Source organism: Mytilus edulis, chromosome 11 (genome assembly GCF_963676685.1).
Source record: "Mytilus edulis chromosome 11, xbMytEdul2.2, whole genome shotgun sequence".
Classification (NCBI taxonomy): Eukaryota; Metazoa; Mollusca; class Bivalvia; order Mytilida; family Mytilidae; genus Mytilus; species Mytilus edulis.
The window spans coordinates 48,739,677-48,763,780 of NC_092354.1; the positions used below are offsets into that span (position 1 = coordinate 48,739,677).

At 30.7% G+C, this 24,104-nt stretch overlaps 1 protein-coding gene across 1 annotated transcript in view; it reads right to left on the reverse strand.

The window, feature by feature from the left end:
• Window positions 1-2,544: 2,544 nt before the first annotated feature.
• Window positions 2,545-24,104, reverse strand: part of LOC139494722 (tropomodulin-2-like) — a 31,081-nt gene continuing 9,521 nt past the window's right edge. Inside the window, exons 3-12 of the mRNA XM_071282925.1 lie at window positions 23,872-24,020; window positions 21,237-21,393; window positions 18,948-19,070; window positions 15,483-15,575; window positions 14,642-14,772; window positions 13,187-13,294; window positions 10,136-10,279; window positions 8,598-8,745; window positions 5,940-7,373; window positions 2,545-4,172 (exon numbers count right to left, since the gene is read on the reverse strand). Coding sequence (XP_071139026.1) covers window positions 7,345-7,373; window positions 8,598-8,745; window positions 10,136-10,279; window positions 13,187-13,294; window positions 14,642-14,772; window positions 15,483-15,575; window positions 18,948-19,070; window positions 21,237-21,393; window positions 23,872-24,012 — 1,074 coding nt within the window. The 5' untranslated portion in view covers window positions 24,013-24,020 and the 3' untranslated portion in view covers window positions 2,545-4,172; window positions 5,940-7,344. The remainder of the gene's footprint in view (window positions 4,173-5,939; window positions 7,374-8,597; window positions 8,746-10,135; window positions 10,280-13,186; window positions 13,295-14,641; window positions 14,773-15,482; window positions 15,576-18,947; window positions 19,071-21,236; window positions 21,394-23,871; window positions 24,021-24,104) is intronic.

Sequence of the window (24,104 nt, forward strand, 5' to 3'; positions counted from 1 at the left end):
AAGTAGGCAGTTTATTTTATATAAATGATACGTAAAGGCTTGATTGTTTATACTTTTGATTCCTTAAGAGCATTTCAACATGTTACATGTATGGAAATTAAAAATTAAACCATGTAAACAAAAATTCAAACAAAAAAAAAAACACTGGAAAGACTTGCTTCAAAAAGAAAAAGTAAGCAATTTATTTTATATTAATGATTAATAAATGCTTTATTAATTATACTTTAGATTACTGTTATTTTGGATTTTAATATTCTGAGTTGCGACATGTATTTATTTGTTCCAATTGCATGAATGTGACCTACCGAATTAGATTATTTACATGGTTTATAATAACATAAGCAACACGATCGACAGTTGCCACATGTGGAACATGATCTGCTTACCCTTCCGGAGCACCTGTCTGTTTGTCTTTTTTTCTTTTTTTAGCCTTGTCGTTGTCAGTTTATTTTCAATCTATGAGTGCAAAGCGTTGCATGTTCATGATTGAGTGTTTGTATGCGTAATCTGTAATCAAATTACAAATTCCATAGCAGGTTCCGAGTTGCTTTATTTCTAAAAGAAGGGTTTAGCTATCTTTTCTATTGTGCATTTCGTGTGAGGATCAAAACATTCGTAAACATTTGAATCTTCTATAAAAAAAAAAGTTCCCCACACAATAGCTTCATAAATGTGATATTCTTAAGAATTATGTAAGTGCAAAATAAAGGTGAATAGTTGAGCTCCAAATTGATTTAATTAAATCTGTATCGTATAAAAATAAGGATAGATTTACAGGCATACAGACAGAGCCGGTGTGGTCACTAAGTAAACAATAGAGTAGCACAAGCAGAGGATTCAAATTAATTTAATTAATTCTGTATCGTATAAAGATAATGATAGATTTACAGGTATACAGACAGAGTCGGTGTGGTCACTAAGTAAAAGATAGAGTAGCACAAGCAGATGAAAAACATACTGAAACATATATGTTTTGCATGTACATATTTGCAAAGACAGCAAATTGTACCCTACAGCAACGATCATAAGATGGCATAATATCACACAACACAGCAGAAAATGAGCGACCATTTAACATCAGGGGGATGGGTTTTTCTTAAAACGCAGAAGACCAAAAAATATTCTGAATCTAGATTTTCCACATTCTGTAATTACATGTTTAAAAAAAATATGTAAGTTATGAAAATGTGTTTCAATGAATAAACAAAGAGAAACATGTTTCTGAAAATTTTAACATAATATTATTTTCAACAGTATAAACATGATTAATGTTTGGCAAGAGACTTTTAATAAGATGAAATATTTGAACGTATCAGTTGGAATTAATCTGCACGGATTAGATGCAATAACACTGATAGATGTCAATATGTATGTATATATGATGTTGCCCAGCAACTATTGTGACTTTTGGCTGAGTATGGATTCGTATGAATAGTAGAAGCTTACTACTTCGACTCAGACTGTCTAGCTCTTTTTTGGTCCTTCAGCTTAATGAGATTTACACATCAGTAAATTATTCTGGCTTTAACTCATTAATTCATATTAGAATAGCATAGTTGTTTTAAAAATGAAAAATGGAAAATAAGATGAGATACGAGTCAGAACAGCAAGCATATAGATTTTTTTTTATTTCAAGTATAAAAGATTGAATAACGCCTCAAATCCTAATGCATTAAATTGCAATCGGAAAAAATGCAGACAAATACACATTAAAAGCTTGCTACATGACAAGTGCCACATGAAAGATAGGATTTGCCTACCATTCTGGAACATCTGATATCGTTCCTAGTTGTTTGTCTTTTTGTGTTGCTCAGTCTTTTTTTTATGTTGTGCTTTGTATACTGTTGTTTGTCTTTTTGTTTTTTAATGATGGTTTTGTCAGTTTTTCGACTGATGAGTTTGAATTCCCTTTGGTATCTTTTGCCTATCTTTTACTATGAACCTAGTTTATTTTGCGGAACCTTTAACTAGATCCAATAACAGCGTAAAGTCCCAAGTAAATAAATCAAATAATACCGACTTGAGAGTTCATAACAAGCTTTTTTTAATGCCATGTAATAAACAAGGGGATATATCAGGTGCTATTGAAGGGTATGCATATACTGCTACTGGTTTACTCGGGTTATATGTTAATATTCTATGTCCTTTAGATTTGGTGTCATATTGAATCTTGGATTGTCTCTGTATGACAGCAGTTTTCTATAGTTTGATGTGTTTGAGCTTTCTATTTTGCCATTTGATAAGCGACAACCCGATTTCAATTTTCCTTGATGTTCAGTATTGTTGTTATTTACTTTTTTTAATTTTGTTTTAAATTTAAATTTTAAATTTTATTTTAAATTTATTCATAACTTGTAGTGGTTCAGAGCAATTTAATGTTCATCATTTCCTATAGATATTTGTTTTTTGTTGAAGACAGCATTTTGAGCTCTAGATGATATTTCTTTTTTAGTTGTTGGTTTTCTTTTTTGGTTGAAGTGTAGCCCACATTTCTACTTTTATATAAACTATTATCAATGTTTAAAGTAACAATAAAAAACATGATGCAGTTTTTTAACTTTTATTTTCTTAGGGATTCAACTAAATTATATTATAGATAAAAAATCTAAAACATTCCTTAACTAAGATAAAATCAATTAAATATGTTCAAATATGACATAATATAGAATGAAAAATGAAAAAATAATAAATACACCTTATACATGAATAATAACTTTCTCTTAACTCTTTTGAGACTTAATATTAAGTTGTTGTCATCTGAATGTAGATATCTCTTATTTGTCATAGTAATGAAATTTCATAAAAACTTATATCACTTCAATTATTCTTACATTCAAAATATATGGAGTCATGAAAACTGACAATACTTTTAATTTTCCTTACTTTTTAAAATAATCAGGTTTTTTTTTCTCTCTCAATATTAAGATCTAAATGAAAATCAATTTGACAGCAAATTTTTTTATCACATACACTCTGTATTTTCAACATGTTTTCTGTTGTTTATTAATAATATATTTGGCTATTTCAAACTCCATAGATCATAGACAATCAATTTTGTAAAGGTAAGATTGTCAAAGAACTATACGATTAAAAATACCTATTACAACTTCTTTCAATTTTACTTAAAAACAATTAAAAAAAATTATGTTGCCATATCTAACAGTACAATAAACGTATTTGACAACATCTATCAGCTTTACATGTTGTAAAAAAGAGATTCACATCATATACATATCATAGTCAATATATTCAAAATAAGCCAAGCATATTTGTCTTCCCATTCCAAGAATAGGAAAATAATGTAGGTTATAGTTATCTGAATCTACTATTTATATAAAAAAGCAAGCAATGCACAATTTGGGATTTATACTAACAAATATTAATTTTCAATACACCATTAGTAGGCATTCACAACATTTGTCTCTGTCCATTCAGTTTTGTCAAATACTTTTAAACATGATGGAGAAATTTAACGTTTCTTTCCATTAAACGGCAAACAAATATGTTATGTTTGTAACTTATAAAATATGAAGACTAGACTAGAAAATAAAACCTGACAATACACTATTACTAAATGCCTTTTCAAAATAGATTCATAAGAAGATTAGGGAACACTATTCTTATCATAGTTCTTCAGCAAGATATCCAGACAATGGTAATTCCAGGTTTTTGAACACCCTTTTCTATTAATTATTTTTAAAATACTTTAAAAAGCAAAAAGGTCAAGACTGAATGCTCCATTTCTAGGTGTAAATCTCTCCTTAAAATAATCTTGATCTACACCAATTAAAGTGCCTTCCACCATTTTTTCCCCAAAACAAGCACTTGTGAAACATCCCATTAAATAATTGTTATACAACCTTGATGATATCACACTGTTATCTAGCTCATTAATTAACAAAAAATAACAATGCACTATAAATTCAGAAATTATTGTGTGCATTAATTATTTAATAGGAATTAAAATAATTATACAATATTGGTCAATAAATGGTCGTTAAAAACAGTATTAAATATTGACCCATCAATTAATTTTTTGAAAAAAATTAGATTCTAAAATCGTGAATTGAAATACAACACAGAGTACAAACTGTGAGAGACAATTTTCCAATTCTGCTTAATAGAAATAATTGTAAATTGAGGATACACTAATATACATACTGCTACAAATACTTAAGGTGGTACCTAACACTACAGAAAGATAACTCTGTAAAGTCAGCTAAACGTTTTAATTACATTGTGTTGTAAAGGGAATAATAAGCTTCACAAAGATCAAAATTGGTGTTTGTCAAACTGCTATATAACCAGCTTAATCTTTCTGACAAAACAGTTGGTACAAAATTTTTGAAATTTTTATATTTTTGTTAAGGCCACACCAATTTAATTTCTTGTTCTACGGATTTTTGGACTACAAAATTTGGGGCGAGCGAGCGATTTGAAAATTTTAATAAAAAAATATTTATTTTGCAAATTTTTGAGGCGAAGCTTGAAAAGTAAAGGCGAGCGATTATAATTTTTTTTTTGTAAACATAAAATAATAGGTTTTGAGTCTTATGTAGACGAAACGCGCGTCTGGCGTATTAAATTATAATCCTGGTACCTTTGATAACTATTGACAATATTAAAACTTGATTTATCACTTGTACTTTGACATTTCTTTAATTTCTGAAGTATTTTTTCCCTGCTCACCAAGAAATAATTAAATCTGGTTTATGTATGTGTGACTGACAATGAGACAATTCTCCATCCAAATCATAATCAGTTTGGGGGTAACCCCTTAATGTTATAAATATCTCCTTTACATGTTTTATGAGGGATCAATATAAGTTATTATATATTTGTTTGTACAAAAGGGTTCATATTTTCTCATAGAACTATATATCTATCTGGTATTAAATGGTCAAAACATGTCCAAGAATTTAGTAATATTCCTGGACTTTAACCATGTTAACACATTTACTTTAACAGTTTAATATTATTCAAAATAAGTGGACCCCTCTTTTAGAAAAATTTGTTTAAAATATGATGTTACTCTCCTCTTTTTGAGTACAAAATTCTAAGTGTTCAAAGGTTTTGTATAGAAGAACTATGCAAATCCTTGGTATTTCTATTTTCTTTTCTACATCAGTAAAATGACCCCTTGTCTGAGGGAGGGTTGTTCTCAACCTGATAATAACAAACACAGGTCAAAGTACGGCCTTTTACACAGGGCTTTGATACAGACCAAACAGCAAGCTATAAAGGACCCCAAAATTATTAGCGTACACAATTCGAACAGGAAAACCAACGATTTAGTTTGTATATCTAAATTGGAAAATACCAATGAACAACATCAACAACGATAACTGCTGAACGAGATGCTCCTGAATCAATCAGGACAGGTGCATAAACATGCAGCGGCTATGGATAGTTTTGTTTCGCCAGCATACAATATAATTGCAGTTGAAGGCAAATCCTTCCGAAGTTCTTTGTACTTTATTCCTCTAACAACGAACATTGTTTGATAGGGAATATAAGTAAGGGGGAAAGAAACCAATTTTTTGTTCTTCACGGAAATGCCCGCTGTTATAACTTTTTATCGGAGCACTCCAGGTTTTATGCTAAAACAAATATTCTCACAGATTTACACAGTGTGGTGGGGTGCTTTTATGTTTAAAATCGCTATATACAGGTTAGACTGTGATTTAACAAATGTTGATATCTTTTTATAATATTTACAAAAAGAAAACGGTGCGGGAAATGGACATGACTACAATTCCGGATGCGGGAAGCGGGAATATAAAAAAAATAAAAAAATTCTGTTTTGAAAAAAATAGGTGCGGGCGGGTCCGTCGAACAAGGGATCAAATTGGTGTGGCCTAAAGGGTCAAAGTAATACTTTGTCAAAATTTTATCAAAATTAAACAAGCCAAATTAATTTTAGTGAAAGTGTCAGGTACCACTTTAATACAAATATCTCTTAAAGCAATACAAAATATATAAAGTTCAGCAGCTGCATAATCTAAAAGCTTATTGCAAAATAATACTTTTACATACTGTGGATTAATTATTATTCGTTGGAAACCAATTTTTGTGTGTTTTGTGAATACAGATGAACCTTTTTTTTGTAATAGTTCAACAAATTACAAATTCTTTATAGGCTGAATGTAAAACTTGGCATAACCACATTATCATTATCCATGAAAATCTAAGTACTCTTAAATCCATGAAAATTGGTATCCACGAAAATAAATGAATCCACAGCATTATTTTCAAATTATTCTTTCCCTCTTATATCTCTTTAACCAGTATAACACTCAGTTTGATGCCCATAACACAAATATATAAATAAACAAAAAAAATTGTATACATAGTCACCATCTAAGCTGTTCTGTTAGTTCTGTTGTCAACAAAATTAATTTATATAAAAATATTTCAAATTTCTAAGGGGTAATTTGCTTCTTGTGCACCATACATTGTTTTGGGAGGGAGGGAATATTTCATTGTTGTTTTCTCAATTTACTTATGTGATGCAGAATATTCCAGTTCTAAAGACCAAAGTCCCTTTGCAGAAAATCATTGATGCTAATACATGTGATAATAGTTCGGCAATACATGCTTTTCATCTAACATATCCATAAATGTTAAATAAAACGTAATACAATGCAGAAAAATAGTCTCTTGCTTTTTTTAGACTGACAAATTAGTGCACAAGAAACATATCACGTTAAAATGGTCTTGTGTGAGGTATATTTGGCGTCAGGAAGGTGGATAAATAATATCTTTAACACAGACTAAATTATACAAAAATGTTAGAAGTATATAAAATGATTGGCATCTAAACAAAATGAAACATGTTTATATAGACCATAGTGTATTAATCTTGTAAATGTCGCTCCCATTTACTCACATGACTATTTTAACACAAACATTTTTTATGACTGTTTGAGGTCCAAATATTAACAAGACTTTTCCTCAATATCTTAAGCATTACTTATAAACATTTTGAATACATATAAAACTTTCAGCATCTACCAAAATTTCACAAAAAATAAATTATCTGCCACTGTTTTGTTTTCTATTTTTTTGCGTTTTTGAAAATAAGTATATAGCTCCCTATACCAAGTCCAAAGCTAGGATACAAATCTGACATTTTAATACATAATGGTCTGGAAAATAATAGAGAAATATTGCATCTATTCTTAATTCAAATTAAGTCTACATATAGCAGAGACAGTGATAGCAGGCAATTGTGTGTTCAACGAAATTCCTAGGCATAGCTGTGATGATGATGTATACCTTGAGCCTAAGGTTTGGACGTACATTAATAATAAAAACACTAAAAGTTTGTATAAACAAGTGGCATTATGACTTTCCAACTCTTTTCTTCCTCACTGAAATGAAGAATAGCACATTATTATCAAAATAGCTAAATTATTGTGAATATGTATAATCGCTGAAAATTAAGAAATAAAAGCATATAAATAAACTCATCATAGCTATATATATAGATACCAGGACTAAATTTTATATATACGCCAGACGCGCTTTTTGTCTACAAAAGACTCATCAGTGACGCTCAAATCCAAAAAAGTTAAAAAAAGGCCAGGTAAATACGAAGTTGAAGAGCATTGAGGACCAAAATTCCTAAAATTTTTGCCAAATTCAGCTAAGGTAATCTATGCCTGAGGTAGAAATGATTTACTTTTACAAATTGTGATTTGGTTGGAGAGTTGTCTCATAGGCACTGATGCACATTTACTGATTTTTTATATTGTGAATCCTTAAACACTGGCAAAAAAGTCTAAATCTAATTAATGCAATTGCTAAATAATTTATGAAGGCAAATCTTTACTGAAAATATAAATGCAACTTTATATTATAGAAAACCTGATACTGTTTTTTATCAATAAAAACTGCAGAATAATTTTTGAGTAATCAAAACTCTAAAGTAATGTATTTTGCAGAGATTAAATTTTGAAGATTTAAAATGCAAGACCTGTTTTGCCTTAATGAAAACATTATTTGTAGGTATATTTTCTTGATCTTATCTTAATCTCCAAATAAGCAATAATGAACTCTTCATGAAATTAAATAATGCTCAGTGCTTGTAAATGCAAAATCTATATGATTTCTAGTTCAGTGGTGACATATTCTATTGAATGGCTGACAGTGTTATTATATTGATTTTTCTTTGCTTCCCTGATGTCAATTGATTTAGCAAAACAAGATGTACTGTGAGGCCACCCTTCACAAACTCCTTCTTTGATGTTCCCTACCGATGCCTTATAAAATTCAGTAAATAGGTAGATATTTATATTTTTTTAGCAAACATAAGTCACATGTTTTAAGTCACAAAAACGATGTAAGAGCTAGAAAAATCTTTGAATAAATCAATTTGAAATGATTTGTTTCATAGAATATTTTGAGTAGACTGGTTTTTTATTATTCATAGGTGGGTAGGTATGCAACATAAAAAAAAATCATTTTTGTGCTCAGCTACTTTTGCTCACTAATTTTCAATAAGTATTCTTAAAATAAAAAGTTGCTGAGAAAAAAGAAACAAAATTTTCATAGATGGTATAAGAATATATAAGTTGTATATATATAATACTTACATTCATCATTATTTTCTTGTATTTTTTCATGAATTCTGACCCTAGCATCAGGAAATTCACAGGCAATACCAAATCGTAATATTGTAGGATTTTCTTCTACTAATTTAGTTAGCTGCATTTCTACTTTATTTCCTAGGACTTCAGGTTTCTGAAAAGACAATACATTAATGTAATTACAGAACCATCAATACGTCTATTAAGTAATAATTCTTTCATGTTAATTTTAACTTGGGTATGGATTATAATTAGAGCCCTTGGATGGTGTAAACTTCCCAAAAAAACATGTATGGTGTAATGGTGTATGGCATATGGTGCAATGGTGTAAGGTGTATGGTGCTATGGTGTATGGTGTAAGGGGAATGGTGTAATGGTGTATGAGGAATGGTGTGATTGTGTAATGTGCGATCGGGAATGGTGTGAATGAACGGTGTACAACATTTCACTGGTTGAAAACGAAGCTCTTTTTGTTTTAATTTTTTGAATTGTAAACATAAACAATAATAATAATCTTAATATTTGAAATTTAATTGCTTTATGGGTAATTTTGGATTGTGTAAATAGAATGGAGAATGGTGTATGGTGTAATGTGTAACGTGTATGGTGCAAAGGTGTAACGCGTATGGTGTACTGGTACAAGGTGTATGGTGTAATGGTGTATGGTGTTAGTGGGAAGTTTACACCATCCAAGGACTGTATCAATATCTTTATATTAAATTTAAGCAAGGTGTAAAATGTTGACAGAAATAATGCATGCCCATTTGCAAAAGTGCATAGAGCATGACACTAAAGATTTATTATGATTCTAATAGAAAAATTAGAACTTATATCCTCTGAAGTGGAACTATAATATAATGTTTGAAAGACAGCCATTTTGGTTTGATGAAGCCAAAATGATATATGGAAAATTAAAAGAGATGTATTTTACAAATTATTGAACATTGTAACTTAATATGTATTGTTGATAAACTCTTGTCTAACATCAGCAAATAGGAAGAAGGTGTTAAAAATTTCATAAAAGTGTTCATACATTACATTAAATCACTCTCAAGCTACTGACCAAATAAAAGGAAATTATGTTCAGTACTTGCAGTAATACCTGAGAAATGTGTAATGAAAATATGTGTTGGATTAACAGTCAGACAGACAAGGTGAATGCAATATAGCCCCAAATCTATAATTTTTCTGATCAACATTAATCACCTATGTAGAAATTCTGATTCTATAACTGACCAATGATGCGGTCACTTTTTTAAAGAACCTGAAAAATTTGTAATGAAAACATGTGTTGGATAAACTGATGGACAGACAAAGTGAATGCAATATATCCCCACACCTTTAACTTGACTGGTCATCTTTAATTACCTGATTAGTAATTCTGAATTCTATAACTGATCAAATTATAGGTCATTCTTTTCAATAGTACCTGAAAAATTTGTGATGAAAACATGTGTTGGATAAACAGAAGGACAGACAACTTTTAGTGAAGGTAAATGCAATACAGCCCCATATTTATAATTTTTCTGATCAACATTATTTACCTGATTAGTAATTCTGAATTCTATAACTGTCATATTTTTATTGATTGCCTTCATTATTTCCAATATAGCTTCACCAGATATAAAATTAGATTCTATATTTAGATTCTTTAATGTTTTGTTGTCTTCTAAGGCTTTGGCTAATGTCTGAAAAAGAAAGAAAACAAAAAATGATGATTGCATGTATTTTAGAAGTCTCATCTTAAAAATGCATAGATCTTAAGGAGGCTGGAGATAAAAAAAATTCAACCAATATTTAAACAATTTGTTTTCATTACGAATTTTTATTTATTACACTACTATGGTTGTTAATTTATGATATCATACTGGTACAAAAATCAACCCAAAAAAATCAATTTGTTCTGGTCCCAAGTGACTTTTAAATATTTACATCATTGAAAAAGCTCTAAATTATCTCCCTTTGGTGAAAAAAATGCCATGTTTTTGCCTTTAAATTGGTACAAAAATCAACCCAAAAAAATCAATTTGTTTTGGTCCCAGGTGACTTTTTAAATGTTGACATCATTGAAAAAGCTCTAAATTATCTCCCTTTGGTGAAAAAATGCCATAATTTTGCCTTTAAATTGAAATATCTTTTTTTATCTCATTGGTGAACTTTTTTAATCCTTTTCTTCAACTAAGCTGTACCTAAACTAAACTATTGAAAAATTTAAGCGATTTCTGTATTTTGATATTACCTTTTTTTTTTTTATCCTATTAGTTAAACAGAAAAAAAGTACCTAAACCAAAATGCATGCTTCTTTTAAAAGAGATTGTGAGCTTAAATGAATGGTGACCCCATATTTTTATTGTATTTTTCTATAGGGTATAGGATAAAGTTTTATTTATTTATAGAAAAAATAGGGAAATCCTATGTAAGAAGAAACAATTGATTTATACCCCTTCACATAAAACATGCTTGTATTATTATCTGCTGTGGTTCACTGTTAGGGCTATTCCATAAAAATGTATGTGGGAGGGTAGGAAGGGAAGTTTAATATTAAATGTGGGTCATGTGTTTTTTTTCAATATGCGTGTAATCCGTGTATTACCATTACGCATAATTTTCTAATGATGGTTCTTGTGTGTAGGGATATTTTAAAAGTCCCTACTTACCCTCCCAAATACATTTTAATAGAATAGCTCTTATTATTTTCATGGAGCAGTGTTCTCCCCAGGCAGATATGACGCTGCGGTGCCGCAGCGCCTTCATAATATTTTCGGTAATCCCGCAGCGTGTTAATTGGCCGCTGTCCCTTACTACTTGATCCCGCAGCGTGTTAATTTTCACATTTTCTTTATAAATGTTGGTTAAAATTGTCAAGTTGCTGATCACCCCTGAGAGGTCGGTCAGTGTTACGCAATATCTGATAATATGGTTTTACCTGAGCCACGCTTATCTCAGCCTTATCGGACTATGTTATCATGTAATAGCGTAAATGATCATCAAGAAGATAGATATTTTCAGAAGAAAATTTAAAACTTCAGTGTAGAAATTGAAGAAATAGATCGCAAATAGATTGTATTTAGCATCGTGTGTGATTACTTGACCATTTATATAATGAATTTTTTCATTGGTCGAGAAGAAGAATCTATTTAAACACGACCAATGAACGTGTTCAATACACGTGATAGATTTAAATACACATTGCTAAAGATATTTACGATGAAAATTATGAATGAGAGTATTTGTAGTTGAAAAAATTAAAATAAACTTTGATTAAAGATAACGAGAAGCGATTTATTTTAATTGAAAGTAAAAAATGTTGCTTGCAAGGTAAATTCGTTTCAAACTGTCATATTTTTAGAAATAAAATGATCATTGAACATCGATCGTGAGTCCGTGCGTCGGGAACATATTATGTGACAATCAACACGGGTACGGAATCGCCGCGGCTTCTGTATAATGTCACTAGTAAATAATTCCAATAGTCTTAACTTTAACGAAATTTGGTTTATATCTACCTGCCAAAGATAGTTTTTAACAATAATGCACACGGAAGTGTAAATTAATGTCAAACTACGGAAACTAGTCAGCTGTTCATTAAAATATTTTTGTTTGAAAAAATTGTATACCAACTACATGTATCTTAACCATATTCGATTTTATTAATTCTGAATGAACATTATCTCTGCAAATAACAAAGGGTGAATTCTAAGCAAAAGACATGATGGAAGTAGAAGGATTTTTTTCAGATCAATGATCGACTTCTAACTGTGAAAAGGGGAATACACCTCCCTCTACACTCAGCTGTCAGTATAAGCAGATGTTATAATTGCTTCTCCTAATCCCAACTGAGCTAAAGTTTTAGCAAGTGATAACAGCAAGCACCATGTTTCTGGTTTCAGTGACAATTAAGCGGCTGACTGAGTTTTCATGGCTTAGAAATGTTAAAGGGGGTATAAGCAAAAGTTATTATGATTGAGAGGGGGTTTTCAACCCTGAAGAGGATTAAGACAACATTGAGGAACAGACTGTCCAACAAAATAACACTATCTTGAAACAATATCCCTAGAAGTAGCAGAGTACAGAGATGAATATTTATATTTTGACTTCTTTAATTGACTGAATATAAATAACTTTTGTGTTTAAAATCAATTTATTTCATATATCTATTATATTCTTGTATAAATTCATTAATACTCTGCATTATTAAACACACAACACAAAGCAATATTGCATGTTATGATTTATGACTGATTGATTCAGATCATAAAAGTTCACTATAAAAAAGGAGTTACGCACTCTTGAATTTTGCGCCTTGAAAAAATCCTGGGGAGAACACTGTGGAGTATTAACAAAAAAAAGCTATGCACATTCCAGAATAGATAGTTGTTCTCTTCAAATATTTTTTAACATTTTAAAAATTTTTTGGATTAGATATTCTAACATTATCTTACTTTCAAAACATGACTAAATCCTCTTTTGCATTTTTTAGTAGAAGATATCAATGTTTTTAAAATGTTGATAAAAATTCCTTTTAGTAATGGATCATTTCACTTTCCATCATAGGAATTTCTGACAATTATATTGTTATGTCATAATTTAATTACCTTTGCGACTTTATCTGTAGCTGCCGTACTAGCCATTTCTAACGTCTCTAGCTGTGTGTTTGTTTTCAGAGCCTCACAAAATTCACATAATCTTTCTAGGGATATATTCTGAAATATTGTATACATTGTTATAAACTCACAATTACTGAACCTTACTGAAATTTAGTAAACAAGAGGCTGTCACAACGACAGCAAACCGGATTTATTAACATTTATTTGTGTCCTGGCAATATCACAAGAACCATTACTGATGAATGGTGAAAGTGAAAATCGTCAATATCAAATTTGACCTCCATTTTGTCATCAGTATCAACATATTAAAATTTGAAGAGCTTAGATTGAATGGTTCATGAGTAAATGCAACAACCTGAATGGAAACGCCATTTTACGATCTTTCAAGAACCATAACTCCTGAACGGTAAAAGTCAAAATCGTCATTATTGAACTTGACCTCTATTTTGTCATCCGTAACAACATATTAAAATTTCAAAAGCTTTAATTGAATGGTTCATGAGAAAATGCACGGACACGACGGGAAACACCATTTTTCAATCTTTCAAGAACCATAACTCCTGAACGGTAAAAGTCAAAATCGTCATTATTGAACTTGACCTCCATTTTGTCATCAGTAACAGCATATTAAAATTTCGGAAGCTTTGGTAGAACAGTTCATGCATAAATGCACGGACACGACTGGAAACTCCATTTTTCAATCTTTCAAGAACCATAACTCCTGAACGGTAAAAGTCAAATTCGTCATTATTGAACTTGACCTCCATTCTTTCATAAGTAACAACATATTAAAATTTGGGATGCTTTGGTAGAACAGTTCATGCGTAAATGCACGGACAACTCCATTTTTCAATCTTTCAAGAACCATAACTCCTGAACGGTAAAAGTCAAAATCGCCATTATTGAACTTGACCTTCGAATAGTTGTCAGTAATAACATATTAAAATTTTAAAAGCTTTGGTTGAACGGTTCATGAGTTAATGCACGGACAACATTTGATTGCCGCCCGCCCGCCCGCCCGCCCGCCCGCCCGCCCGCCGTACATCCCCAAATCAATAACCGACATTTTTGTCACAAAAATCCGGTTAAAAAAACAAACTATGTGCACTTTCATTTTGCCCCCTCCCCACAACAACAAAAAATACATTCATATAGATGTCAAAGTAATCCTTTTATTCCTTTTCACTTTTATTTTGCACCCACAAATATTTTTCTCACAAATTTCTTAAAGAAAAACAGACACAAATAAATGTCTCTCATTTGTCATGAGAACCAACATATTTCAATTTGAAAAGAATAGGATAAAGCCTTCACAAGTGAATCGACATATATTTCCATTTTCCAATCAACCAAGGCTGTAATTCCCAAACAGTGATGGTGAAAATTGTCTAACATTAAGACTAAGGTTGACATTATGAAGTCATAAAGATTTGTCTCCCTTACCTTGATATTATTTAGATTAAGGTGTTTAAGACTAGAATCGTTATCTTTCAGTTTCTGTAAAGATTGGACGACATCTGTTTTATTTTCTGGTTCATTTGGCATCAGTTTCAGTTCCTGGGCTTTGGCTACTCCTGTAAACAAAGACACTTGTAAGTTAATAAACTCTTTTTTAATATATTACTTAAGGTGATAACTAACACTACAGGGAGATAACTCTGTAAATCAGCAAAATGTTTTAATTACGTTGTGTTGTTAAGGGAATGTTAAGCTTCTCAATGATTCAAATTAGTGTTTGTCAAACTGCTATATAACCAGTGCAATTTCTCTGACAAATTGGTTGGTTCAAATTTTTTAAGAGGGTCAAAGTAAATACTTTGTCAAAATTTTATGAAAATTAAACTAGTCAAATTAATTTTAGTGAAGGTGTTGGGTACCACCTTAAAGGAAAAGAAAAATATAAAGGCATGATAACCAGTGAGATCAAATGATAAAATAATAAATTTAATAAAAAAGAACTAATGATAATGAAATTAATAAAAAGGGACAGTTCTCTCACAAGTAACTCATTATAAGGTATGTTTTTACTGTTATTCCATCTTATGCATTTTTTATAAAGAGTCTATTTATTAAAAGGAAAATATATCAACTTTTTATCTAATAAACAAACCAAAAGTAGAACATTTCATTTTCTTTCATTGGACCTTCAGCATTTCCAAAATTTCTCTCTATCTCTAATGTAATTTCAGCTGCATTAAAATGAAAATGACTGTCAAATTGGTCAGATTAGCAAAATATATTTCTTAATTCCTTGTGAAGTTCAACTAATGTGACTGCAACTTACCTTTGAATCCACCAAATTGTCCTGAGATTTCTTCTGTTTCTAAAGAAGCATAATACTGTTGTTGTGTTAACATACTGTGAAAACCCAGGACAGCTAAAAAATACAATTATAAACATGTAAAGGTACTGTGAAAACCCAGGACAGCTAAAAAACACAATTATAAACATGTAAAGGTACTGTGAAAACCCAGGACAGCTAATACACACAATTATAAACATGAAAAGATACTGTGAAAACCAGGGACAGCTAAAAAACACAATTATAAACATGTAAAGGTACTGTGAAAACCCAGGACAGCTAAAAAACACAATTATAAACATGTAAAGGTACTGTGAAAAACCAGGACAGCTAAAAAATACAATTATAAACATGTAAAGGTACTGTGAAAACCCAGGACAGCTAAAAAACACAATTATAAACATGTAAAGGTACTGTGAAAACCCAGGACAGCTAAAAACACAACTATAAACATGTAAAGGTACTGTGAAAACCAGGGACAGCTAAAAAATACAATTATAAACATGTAAAGGTACTGTGAAAACCCAGGACAGCTAAAAAACACAATTATAAACATGTAAAGGTACTGTGAAAACCCAGGACAGCTAAAAAACACAATTATAAACATGTAAAGGTACTGTGAAAACCAGGGACAGCTAAAAAATACAATTATAAACATGTAAAGGTACTGTGAAAACCAGGGACAGCTAAAAAACACACTATTATAAACATGTAAAGGTACTGTGAAAACCAGGGACAGCTAAAAAACACACTATTATAAACATGTAAAGGTACTGTGAAAACCAGGGACAGCTAAAAAATACAATTATAAACATGTAAAGGTACTGTGAAAACCCAGGACAGCTAAAAAACACAATTATAAACATGTAAAGGTACTGTGAAAACCCAGGACAGCTAAAAAATACAATTATAAACATGTAAAGGTACTGTGAAAACCCAGGACAGCTAAAAAACACAATTATAAACATGTAAAGGTACTGTGAAAACCAGGGACAGCTAAAAAATACAATTATAAACATGTAAAGGTACTGTGAAAACCCAGGACAGCTAAAAAACACAATTATAAACATGTAAAGGTACTGTGAAAACCCAGGACAGCTAAAAAACACTATTATAAACATGTAAAGGTACTGTAAAAACCAGGGACAGCTAATACACACAATTATAAACATGTAAAGGTACTGTGAAAACCAGGGACAGCTAATACACACAATTATAAACATGTAAAGGTACTGTGAAAACCAGGGACAGCTAAAAAACACAATTATAAACATGTAAAGGTACTGTGAAAACCCAGGACAGCTAAAAAATACAATTATAAACATGTAAAGGTACTGTGAAAACCCAGGACAGCTAAACAACACAATTATAAACATGTAAAGGTACTGTGAAAACCAGGGACAGCTAAAAAACACAATTATAAACATGTAAAGGTACTGTGAAAACCCAGGACAGCTAAAAAATACAATTATAAACATGTAAAGGTACTGTGAAAACCCAGGACAGCTAAACAACACAATTATAAACATGTAAAGGTACTGTGAAAACCAGGGACAGCTAAAAAACACAATTATAAACATGTAAAGGTACTGTGAAAACCCAGGACAGCTAAAAAATACAATTATAAACATGTAAAGGTACTGTGAAAACCCAGGACAGCTAAACAACACAATTATAAACATGTAAAGGTACTGTGAAAACCCAGGACAGCTAAACAACACAATTATAAACATGTAAAGGTACTGTGAAAACCAGGGACAGCTAAACAATACAATTATAAACATGTAAAGGTACTGTGAAAACCAGGGACAGCTAAAAACAGTAAAATTTAATTTATTAAAAAACTGATAAACTGTTATCACAGAGATATGTCTCCCCTTCTAGTAATTTTGATTATGCAAATGTTGAAATCAAAATAGCAATACTTTAACATCTTACACAAGTTATGCAAATATTCAAAGTTTTTTTACTATGACTAAGTTATATGCCAATGCTTATACAACTGCATACTAAATATCATTGACCTACCACTTGTGGTTCCTCATAAACTGACCTAATCACAAACTAGTACATGTAAATAAGCAAAAATTTCGAAGTCAATAGACTGTGACTGAGGGGGCAGGGCCAAATAATCTCCATGGAAATGAGATGTGCCAATGCTTAAACAACTGCATACCAAATATGATTGACCTACCACTTGTGGTTCCCCATAAACTGACCTAATCACAAACTAATACATTTAAATAACAAAAATTTCGAAGTCAATAGACCGTGACTGAGGGGGCAGGGCCAAATAATCTCCATGGAAATGAGATGTGCCAATGCTTAAACAACTGCATACCAAATATGATTGACCTACCACTTGTGGTTCCCCATAAACTGACCTAATCACAAACTAATACATTTAAATAACAAAAATTTCGAAGTCAATAGACCGTGACTGAGGGGGCAGGGCCAAATAATCTCCATGGAAATGAGATGTGCCAATGATTATACAACTGCATACCAAATATGATTGACCTACCACTTGTGGTTCACCGTAAACTAGACCTAATCACAAACTAATACATTGTTGCCGCCGCCGTTGCTGACGCCGGAAACAGCATACCTATGTCTCAATTTTTGACTCTGTCAAGGCGAGACAAAAATCCAGGACAGCTATAGATAATAATTATAAATATGTTGACACACACAGACATTTAACATGTTAAAATAGTCTCTTTTTATTTCAGAAGCTTGAAGTTTTCTCCCCTCGAGACAGTTATATTTTATAATTTAAAGCTCGAGGCTTTTAATAATTAAAATTTAACTGCCGAGAACAGATACTTCATTAGTAAAGAGAAATATTTTTCTCACACCGATCAAGAAATGTGAAATAGCACAAAAATTAGAGAAAATGTGTTACACAATCAGAACAGTGCATAGCACTAATACTTTCATTTGTAAATAACCAGTAATTAAGCTTATGATATAAATATGAATGCACATAATAACAAAGAGTGGTTTATTTTTTTTTAAATTTAAAAAATCCAGTTTTCCGGTTTTTCTGTAAACAATTCTGATCCTTCTTTAAAAAGATTAAACTTATGCAGATAAAATTTATCAGGATTTCATCTGAACATAAGCAAAAACAATCTGGTCATGAAATTTTCCCCTTTTCTGTCTGCAAGTGCTAAAGTCCAAGATGCCTCATTTTGAAGATAGTTTTCTCCTTTACTTAAACCCTTCATTTCCAGAGTGGTTCACCTCAGCGTTCTAGTGCAAAGCAGAGTTAAAATACCATGCTCTCTTCCTGAATATAGATGGAGTTTGCCACAAGACCTTAAGCGGCTATTCATAATCTCTATTCAATGTGTTCATTTATATAACATTTGCTTAAGGTCATAAACATAATAAATTAGGGTTTTGTTTTATTGTAATCAAAACCAATAAACACACAAGTTTTACCTGCCAAATCTACTAACTCCTCTTCTGAAGCTTCCTTTAACAAGTCATCCCATTCTGTATCTTCTTTGGCCTCATCTTCTGTCATTTTTTTCTTCGGTTCTGCCTTAGGTTTAAATGCTTTTCCTGTTAGAATAGTACATTTGATTATTAGGAACAAAAAGTATCTATACACATTTATAGGAAAAATCTAACATTCCACTTCCGACACGGACTTCATCGTGTAAAAGATATTTTCAATGTTTATTTTCTGTGTATGATGAAAAAAAAATTATCTTTACAGATTATCTTATTAAATGTAAAACTTCTAATGAACTGTCATTCAACTTTCTTTTTATTTAGTTGGGTCTGACTGATTTTACATTTCTGCTTCTATTATATATTTCAAGATAAAAATATAAAATTTATTTTCTTTTGGAACCAGTGCTTGGAAAATATAAGGATATGCATGAAAAATGTGGGAAAACATCCTTGTAAAGTACCACACTAATTTTCTTCAGCAACTTATTTTCGCTGCTTTGGTGAGAAAAAAATAATACATATATAAATAGTCACGAACACCTGGATTTCCCATGATATGAATATATCAAGTCAGAAAATTGTGAAATTGAATTCCTTCAAAGTTTGATAGAAATTACTATAAAAAAAGAACAAGTATTTGCAAAAATGTTAAACTTGGTTTACAGAAATTACTGGTTTACCATGCATAATATATTGTGATAGCAAAAAGAAAAAAAATGGGAGGATCATACAAGTCATTTTGTTTGAACTTCCTGTGACATCCAATATCTGGAGTAAGATTGATGGTTTCAGGAATAGGACCTCAGATCAGTGTATATGCCTTTCAGTTGATTTCCATTGATGAAATGATATTAAAATTACTTCAAGCACCTTGCAGTGGATTTCTTTTTGGTTAGATTGGGAATGTATTCATTGTGAAATCATTCTATTTTCACATTCATAACGATGATGGGGCAGATAATCAGTAATCAAGCTTTGATTTGTGTTTTAAAAGGAAAATAGGCAATAAAGGATTTTTAACTGGATCTTTGTGTATGGGACTGAATCTGTAAGGATCAGACCATACTATACCTTATGGTACAACTATACCTTTGAACTCTTTCCCTGAGAGATAGGAACAATGCTACTTTTAAAAAACTATGTAATTGTATAATAACAGAGTTTAATTCAAGAGTAAATTGACTTTTTGACATTGCATTTGTTCACAAAAAGTGTGTTTATTTGATTGTTGTGATTGAAACTAATATGAACACTGGTATAAGTACGTATAAACATGGATTCCTCTAATAATCAGATTAATTTTTTTCAGTAAGAAATTAGACATGCTTAGACTTGAATTGCAAAGAGGATACCAAAATAAACAGTAATGTAAACAGTAATGTTAACAGTAATGTAAACAGTAACGTAAACAGTAATGTAAACCGTAATGTAAACAGTAATGTAAACAGTAAAGTAAACAGTAATGTAAACAGTAATGTAAACAGTATCGTAAACAGTAATGTAAACAGTAACGTATAAACAGTAGCGTAAACAGTAACGTAAACAGTAATGTAAACAGTAATGTAAACAGTAATGTAAACAGTAATGTAAACAGTAATGTAAACAGTAATGTAAACAGTAAAGTAAACAGTAATGTAAACAGTAATGTGAATGCAATCATTCCTTTGCAACATACAATGATATACTGTAAACCAACTTATTTTCGCGGATACTTTATTTCGCGTTTTACCCTTTCTTGACCACTTTGTGGCTATTTAATTTTGCGATTTTCTGATTACTTGATGAAGTTTAATAAGGAAAGATCAAATTTTAAACATATTCGCGACGATTTATATTCACGTTATTTTTCTACTCGCGAAAATCGCGAAAAATAAATCGCTCGAGAGATTAAGTTGGTTTACAGTAAGCAGGATACCAGGAGACTTTTAACATTGATTTTTATACCTAGTTCAGATGTAGAACTATTACACCACTGTCCGAGGTTATGGGGATGGTTTAATTTAGTGCCAACAAACTAGTTAAATTTCCAAGTCAGGAGCCTGTAATTCAATGGTTGTTCTTTGTTGCTGTATATCATATTTGTCTTTAGTTCATTGTTTTGTACTGTATATTTCTAACTGTGATACATTTATATTCCTGTCAGGCATGTGGTGCTGAATGGCTATACATTAATATTCAATCTAATTCAGTGTCTTCAAACAGTTAAAACTACATATATAATATGTTTTGTTTTGGACCAATTTTATAAACTTTGCCTTTTTTCCTTCTTACCCCTTTTTTCTCCAACATATGGTTTAATCAGTTCCCAGTCCTTTTCATTTTTAGCCTTCTCCTCAAGCCACTTGAGTAATTTCTGCCTGCTAAAGGGACCAGTAGCACTTTTGTCAGTCTGGTTCTTCATTCTATCTGATGGGGGTAACAGAGAATTCTGAAATGAAATACAATCACAATTTTATAACCTTTATGATTTTTAAATGGTAGTTGTAAATATGCTAATTGTGTAAGAAACATTCCAAACTTCAACACAAGTAGATACAAACTTTAACAATTAGTCCAGATATCACTGTAAAAATGCAAATATTTAGTAGATCAACAATAACCCATATCAGTTTTAACAAGAATGTGCCCCCAGTACACAGATTCCCCATCTGCACTATCATTTTCTATGTTCAGTTGACCGTGAAAATAGGTTAAAATCTCTAATTTGGCATTAGAATTAGAAAGATCATATCACAGGGAACATGCTTACTAAGTTTTAAGTTGATTGGACTTAAACTTCATCAAAATACTACCCTGACCAAAGACTTTAACCTGAAGTGGGACGAATGGACGGACGAACGATCGAACGGTCGCACAGACCAGAAAACATAATGCCCATAAAGTGTCAGTTTATCATGTTTATAGTATTTTAACTCAAATTTTATTTTTCTATTTTAAACAATTTTGAATACATATTATGCATATACATACAATCCATGATACTAAAACTTCAAATTTTAGAACAGTTAAACCAATAATAACTATTTATAATGTAAATTGGAATACACTAATAAAAGAGTCATTAGACATACACGTGTTTTATACTATAGGTTTAACGTATAATTTCTTTAGAATATATATACAGATATAATTATAATAATTATGTTAATTTATGTATACTATATATTTTTTCATCATCATACATTACACTAGATGAGTAAATTTGTTTTATTTCACCATTTCAAAATCTAAGGAATTCTATTTCAGAAAGTGCATATCACAATGTTGTAATTAGTTAAAAGTAGTTATCAAAGTTACCAGACTTATAATTTAATACGCCAGACACGTGCTTCGTCTACATAAGACTCATCAGTGATGCTTACATCAAAATAGTTATAAAGCCAAACAAATACAAAGTTGAAAGCATTGAGGACGCAAAATTCCAAAAAGTTATGCCAAATACGGCTAAGATAATACTAATCCATGTCTAGGATAATAAAATCCTTAGTATTTTCGAATAATTCATAATTTTGTAAACAGGAAATTTATAAAAATGACTATATAATTGATATTCATGTCAACACGGAAGTGCTGACTCCTGGGCTGATGATACACTCAAGGAAGAAAGAAGGTCTTATACAATAGAAAACCAATCAATACCTATCTTAAAACCTTGTTTTCATAAACATGATTACAGATAAAATTACCCGTAATGCTTTAGATTTTGAAATAGCACATTGTTAAGGCCATGTTTTAACACGTTTTATGTACATTTCAACTTCAATGAACATTGTTAATTCAGAAATCTTTTGATTTTGTTTTCTTTATTAAGAAATTTATCAGAGGATATACTTTCCAAAAATTAAAAACTCACATTTGAAAATTAAATACATGGAGCATAAATTGTATACAGAATTTTCTGTAATTCTTGAGATTATCCCCCCTTTTTGTTGTGTCGTTTAAAAATCACAAACAATAAATGTTTATATAAATTCATGAATTTGCATTATTAGCATTATTAAACATCATAATATTATCTTATTTGGCACAGAAATGTGAAAGGTTAAAAGTACACTAAAACAGAAAGCATAATATTTTAATATATACATTTTTACCTCTAAAATAAGGTATGGGCTCTAAAATAATATATAAGAAAACCTGATAATCAATTGAATATAAAGGTGCAGTGACAATACATATAACGGAAAATGTATTTAATAATTTGTGTCAATCAGTGGTTAAACTTAAAACATGTTGAGCAGGATTTGCTTACCCATCCAGAGCACCTGAGATCATCCCTAGTTTTTGTTGGGGTTTGTGTTGCTCTGTCATAAGTTTTCTTTGTTGTGTTCTGTTTGTCTGTTTTTCTGTTAGTCATTTTTTTCAGGATGTGGTGTTATCTGTTAATTTTCAAGTTATGAGTTTGAATGGTCTTTGGTTTCTTTCGCCTCTCTTTTAAACAAGTCATTTGATATTAAATTTGTTTTCAGGTTTGAATTATCTCCCCTTATTCTTCTTCAAAAATTCAATTACCGGTGTGCTCTTCATATTCTTTTGTAGATGAAACTCATGTCAGATGTACAAAACTATATGCTTGGTATCTTTGATGTTTTTTTTTAACAAGTTATTTATTTTAACAAACCCTGTAATTCTAAAGATGACATGATAAATATTTAGTTTTGTGCATTGTCTTTCGTAGCTTGTTGTTCATGTTGTTTATAAATCCATCTTTTGAATATGTTCATGATGTTTGTGTTATTTGTCTTCCACCGACTTGTGGTTTTCTGACCTCTCCCTTTTGATGCTTCCCCCAATATGTATGGTACTTCCTCTAAAATATTTGTTCCAATACAGTTTTATAAATTTTTGCAAAAATTAAACATTGATGTGAATCCATCTTCCTGAAATAACATTTATAACAACTTACATCAGGGTCAAAATCTCCATTTAATTCATCTAATTCCTCAGCAGTAAGCTTTCCAAGGAGTTCATCAAGATCATCTAAGCTTATGTCTGGTACTACACCCTTCAAATTAGGGAACTCGGATAACTCTGGTTGCTCTGACATCTTGTTATCTACAAATATACAAATGTATGGCTTGAGAATAAATATATATACAAATACATGTGGAATAAGAATAAATGTACAAATGTATTAAA